The sequence below is a fragment of the Amblyomma mixtum genome, chromosome 1 (genome assembly GCF_055824585.1).
Source record: "Amblyomma mixtum isolate Tamu chromosome 1, ASM5582458v1, whole genome shotgun sequence".
Classification (NCBI taxonomy): Eukaryota; Metazoa; Arthropoda; class Arachnida; order Ixodida; family Ixodidae; genus Amblyomma; species Amblyomma mixtum.
Genome location: NC_143012.1, coordinates 277,877,959 through 277,883,904, shown reverse-complemented (window position 1 = coordinate 277,883,904; position 5,946 = coordinate 277,877,959). Strand labels below are relative to the sequence as shown.

Here is a 5,946-nt window from a genome sequence, read left to right as displayed (position 1 = left end):
CTTCACTCTCAACAGAAAGGCACCTTATTTATTTCCCTGTGTGTTTTGAGCAGCCTTAATGAGTTCGTGTGCCATGCAAGTAATGCGAAGGATTGCTAAACTTCGAGTCATATCAGTGCCCGATAGAATAACAGTCCGTGAACAGTAACAGTGTCAGATATGAAAACTTGTGGCCGTTCAAGAAATTTTGCAAATCGAGGCTGTTCAGACATCGTCTGCTTCAAATCTCGACGTAAAGTATGACCCATCGTCGTTCTGACGGAAGCAAAATCTTGAGAAAGCTTGGCATCTAAAAGCGACATTTCGTTAGGAGTCCTCACCAGTCAGTGACGTCAAGGTTTGCCGCTTGCGGTGCAGCGTTGTCGTGCGAGTGGTATAAATACCGTTTTCAAAAGGCCATATGTTCTGAGCTTTCCCTGCCTATTTCTGAGCGAGTTTCACTGGCTATGTCAGCAGCGCCATGGGCTCACTACGGAATGGGAGCTTCCTCGTTTACACTTTGCCACCTGCCATCCGTCGCACGTGGAAGGTGGTCGGCAGGTCCGTCGACCAGCGTCCGGCAGCGCCGCTGGGGACTTTTGAAGCGAAAAGCTTCACTACGAGGGTCGGAGCCAAACTTCGCGTGAGCCGGGGCACAGATTTGCCAGTTCTGCGCATGCGCGAAACCGAGTGACGTCACACGCGGCGCAGGTGGCCGCAGCCGTCGCCACCGACTCCGTCACCTGACCTTTCGCCGCAGCCGCGCACTACTAAAGCCCCTTCACGCGCTACTGCGCATGTGAGCCGCGCGCTACTCCTTCCCGCCACCGTTCGATGCAGCCGCGCGCTACTGGGCTATAAATGTGCTTGTAGTGGAGGCGCTGGTCAGAGAATAGGCGCTCGCACTCGCCATGGAAGGAGAAGCACCCAGACGTGGCTGTAGAAAATCTACCGATCCAGAAGTGCTAGCTTAGGATTTCGCCGAAAGGCAGCGAACAAATGAAAAGCGCAAAGCTAAACGTATGGCCGAAACGCCAGAAAACCGGGCGGAACGCCTCTCAAACCAAGCGTAACTGAAGCTTTTCGCTTGTATATCCAGGCTTAACCAGAGCTGAGCCACTGCCAAATATTTTTTTCTTCTTGGTGGGGCTTCTGATGCTATAAAGCTTTAATAATTCGAAATATCCAGGTTCAATATATCCGTGCTCGGCTGTACATGCTTATTGGCAGGCATAGCTGTTAGTCCTAGAGGAAAAGAAGGGAGATTATATGAGTTTAGCGCCGCCCGTTCCAGTACACGGTTATGGTTTATGATGAAAGGAAACACGCAGTAAATGCCTCTCTCATGGCGTACACCCGAACCGAAGTGTTAGGGGGAGTATACAGGAGAGGGTGAATGGAGGGGAAAAGAAAAGGTCGACGAGGTGGAGGGCTCTAATTTCGGCCTCTCTAGGTTCCTTGACATACTGGCATCGCACAGTGCACGGACGTTTTTAAGGCGGAAGCCTTTAATGCCTCATATTTGTAAGCAGTTGTTGTCGACAGAAATGTCACGCTTTTCAATTGGTCGAAATGGTCGTGACGTCAGAGTGCGCGAATTTCAAACGGGGTCAATTGTACTTTGGCTAGTAACCATGCAACCAATTACAGGCATGGTGTGGTGATGCTCCAAGTAAGTGGGACTGAGTTTTGACTTTGGCTATGGCTAACAGCCATGCAACCAATTAAAGGCATGGTGTGGTGATGCTCCAAGTGGGACTGAGTTTAGTTGATTAACCAATTAGCCTAATTAGTCTTTCTAGTCGGACTAGATAAATCAATAAAACCGAGTAGGAAACTGATCGAGTTCGGGAACCGAACCAGGGTCCCCGGAGTGTCAGACGAGCACGCTAACCACTCCGCCATGCCAGCTCGATGGTTTGGAACGAACAAAGGCGCGTCTAGTGAATACGGTGTCTTCGTTCACTCCTATCTTCCTCCCTTCCCGTTACGGACAGGTACAGGTGTCCATCGAGATATGCGAGACAGATACATTTCCTTTCCTCAAAAACCAATTTACCGACGAGGAAGGCGTACAGCCGAGCGGGCGATGGCGTTCAGTGGACTCCCTGGCAGCGTTGCAAGACGCTGTCGCGTTCCACTCTCAGAGGCGAAGCTTAACGTCTTAACCACGCATCAGTGACACAAGCAGCAACATCGCGTTAAGGCTTTCGCCTCACCGCATGCCTTTGTTTACTTTTGCTTCCATCGAAATGGTGGTGGTGGTGGTGAAAACATTTATTTCGAATGAACTGGAGGTATGTTTGGATCAGCCCGTAAGGGACCGATCCTTACAAACACTAGGTGGAGGTCCCTAGTATGGGACCCCAGTGGCGGTTGCCGCCGACCGGGCGCGCCCGACTAAGGCTTGTTGGGCCTGTAAGTCGTGGCAGCCGAGCAGGGTCGCCTCCCAGTCCTCCCGGGTTGGGTTGGGGATGGGGGGAATAGCGGGGTTGGAGGGGCAGGCCCACACCATGTGATAGGTGTCAGAAGACACTGCACTACAGTGTGGGCAGCTGCCGCTAAAATGCGGCCGTCGAGGCGAACAGTGCGGACGCCAGGTGAAGCAACTGAGTGGTTTCGCGTTCAACACGGCAGCATCCAGAGAGAAAGGGGGAGAGAGGGAGAAATGCATCATCTGAAGCCAAATTAAGACCTGTACGTATTCCTCCGCCATGAAGGCCATAGACGGCTATGGGGGTTAGATGCAAAAATTGGCGTTGGAAAGCAAAACAAGCGAGTAACAAAGCATCGCGTGCCAGCCCAGTTTCTGCGTTCAACATGCCAGCATGGCACACGAGGCTGCCATCGCTAGGCTATTTCGTGATTTATGATTCAAACGCAGCGAAACACTGCATGCTATCAAGCATCACACATCGTTTATTTAAATCATAGGTTCATGTTGTCGCTTCAAATTGCTAACAAGTAATGGGGAGTATATATTTACAGAGGCACAATAAGAGGTCGCAATAAGTAAAAAAAAAAGCAAAACAGACGAATGTGGGAGCGCAAAACAAACACACCGAACGTTAGCGGTGCACATATGACCCTCGGCAAACTACATATCGCAACCGTCAAAGGGTCCAAACGACGAACTTCGCCGATGTAACTACTCCTAACACAATGTACGGCGCCACGATCATAAGCCGTTCCTTGTGATAGTTTGACGTCAACGTAGCATGCCGCGTTCGCTATTCAGGCCACGACGTCTACCGCTCGGTAAGTTCCATGGGGCGCGTGGCGCGCTGCCTCCGTTGACCAGCCCCCACTGACTGCCCGGCGGAACTCCGAAGGACGTCGCACGATTCTCCAGGAGCCTGTGCCATGTGATCTGCAAAGGTGCAGTTGAACGCCTCCGCAAACAGGCGTACATGGCGCAGCGGCAGGTTGACGCGGAGATTCGCCGCCATGCCGTGATCGCGGTGAGAGGCCGCCTGTGTCGACTCGCAGTTGTCCAAGGCAAAGTAGATGAAGAACAACTGTTGAGCCGACTGGAGGGGCAGGTCACGGAGCCGATGGTCCGCCTCCCAGTTGCGACGGACGTGCAGCAGCTCGTCGAAAGCCCGCAGCGCCAGCAAGAGCGCCGAGGTCTGGTCCAAAAGCAGCTTGCCCACGAGCGACCGCGTCTGTCCTGGCGGAGACGCCGAGCCCCGGACGACATGCGAGCTGCGCAGCGCGTCGGTGACGAAGCAGGTGGTCAGGTCAGCCAGGCGCCGCCGCGACTCGTCCGTGAAGCTCAGTGGGACGTCGCGCTCATACGGATTTTCGTACAGCGCCTGGACCAAGCCCCGGTAGAACCGGACTGCGACGCGGGCCAGCTGGAAGACGGAGAAGGAGCTGTTGCTCGGCACGGAAAGGTTGAACAGAGCAGCAGGCACATGCACTCTGTGCAGGGTCCGGTCGAACGTAGCCACGGTGCGCAGCTCGGAGCCCGAATCGAAGCCGCCGCGCTGTCGGAGAACCGTGCTGTTGGCCTCCAGGCCGCGCAGCCTCCAGTGCGGCCTGTACGTGGACAAGTTGAGGTAGTAACGCAGCGGGTGGGCGGTTGCGTCGGGAGGAGGAACCACCGGTGCGCAGCTGTGACCGTCCTTCGAGCGGCCAAACTGCGTCACCTGGCGCCTCTTGAAACGGTAGCGGACCAGGAGTGACGAGAGGCTGCTGACCCAAGTGAAGTCTGCTATGTGCCTCAGAAACACAGACTCGAGCTGGCCCAGCCACTCGCGTAGCGCCTCCTCCTGTCCCCGCTGGCGCAGCCACTGGTGCGACGCCTTGGTGAAGCAGCCGGGAAGCGAATGCTCCACTAGCCACAGGCAGAGTCGCGGCGTGTCGGTGACGTCAACTAAAGTGCGCCCAACGATGCTCTTCCCAAATAGGGTCCGCAGAGAGTGCAGTCGCTCGGGAAGGAACGGAGCAAGGCGAACCAACACCTGGAAACCTATATAGTTGAGCGCATCCAGAGGTGGAACGGAGACCAGCGCGGTTTGCAAATTAGCTCGGACGTAGCTCGGCGACCTCGCAGCCACTTTCATCGACCTCTCGCTTACATGCCCGTGGACGTTGGAGAGAACAGTTTCGACGAAGCACCGGACGCCTTCGCCCAGCTCGTCGACACTAAGCACGGTAAGGGTTTCGTCCGATGTGGCTTGGAGGCTAGCTGATCTGAGGACACCGGAAACGTTTATCAGGCGGTCAGCGAAGTCGTCCAAAGGGAACGCAAGCGTAGTGTTAAGTTCAACCACGGCTTCCCGGATGGCGTTCTTATAGACCTGCTCGTACTCTGCGTCGGTGTCCCTGAACTGCGACCGAAGTGAGTCCAATTCCAGTATCGTCGCTCCTGCATCGCCGGGATCAACGCCCACTGAGACTATAAAAAGGGTCGTAATGTCCAAGTCCCGAGCAAGCTCCGCAGCAAAGCGCCAGACACTAAGGCCAGTAAGGTTTTTGTGGTCAGTGCGTGGCCATAGGCGGATCTCCCAACGGTCGAACAAAGTCTTGAGAGCCGCTTTGTCCTCGGAAGCACTTCTGTTGACCGCACAAGAATAGTACAGGTTGGCGGCAGTCTTTACGTCACGCTCTGGCGAGTTTCTGATCAATCTGAGCAGTTGCTGCGCCAACGAGTCCTGTAAGATGGTGTCTCGTGACAGAAGCGACTGGACGCCCGCAGGTTTGGTGGCCTGTTGACCTAGCCACTTGTCACAGACATGCTCGTAAAAGTTGACGCATGGTCTCCGCTCCGACCCGACAACAGAGGCCACGTACCGAGCTTCTTGGGAACAGAAGGCTGTGTCGCAGTAGTCAATGATGCCAGTCACAGGGAGAAATGTCTCCATGGTCGTTGGGGTTGAAATAGTGTAAGACTTCGTTACAGGTTTGCTGTGGCTTACAAGAGCCGCTGGACTAGTCTTGAGCGCGTAGTATAGCACTGAGGTGCTCAGAATCAGCAGTAAAGCCACGGAGGCGCTTAGAAAGAGGAGACAGCAGCACGCGAGGGTATGTGACCGGTTGGAGTTTTCAGCGGCGCGATCAATGCTGCGAATTCTCACTACTCTGACCGAGTGCTTGCTTCTGCCGCTTCCGTGGCTTGAAGGCGACCTGCCGGGCGATTGTCGCCGCTTCCTCTTCTTTTCCCTGCTTCCACGCCCGCTTCGTTTCACGTTGCGTTTGTGCTGTCTGCTCCAGTGTTCTCTGGGCGCCGTGCGCTCGCTGAGGGGGCTTTCCGACGTGCTGGAAGACAACTGGCTCCGAGAACTAGTGCTGCTGGACACCGAGGCTCCGTACCTGCGTTCTGGCGGACTTCCTTTAAGTTCGTGTACTTTCGACGTACTGCTGATCCCTGGCCTTGTTCTCCGACAGCTCGCGAGCTCATACCGGCCGGTTTTGGAATGCGGACTTCCCGACGCTTCTCTTTTGGGTCCTCTACTTCTAGAC

At 54.9% G+C, this 5,946-nt stretch overlaps 1 protein-coding gene across 1 annotated transcript; it reads right to left on the bottom strand.

Annotated features, from left to right (window-relative positions):
• Window positions 1-3,227: 3,227 nt before the first annotated feature.
• LOC149371825 (membrane metallo-endopeptidase-like 1) lies at window positions 3,228-5,348 on the bottom strand. Its single transcript, XM_089581224.1, has one exon. The coding sequence runs from the start codon at window positions 5,346-5,348 to the stop codon at window positions 3,228-3,230; it is 2,121 nt and encodes a 706-aa protein (XP_089437350.1).
• Between the last annotated feature and the right edge of the window lie 598 nt (window positions 5,349-5,946).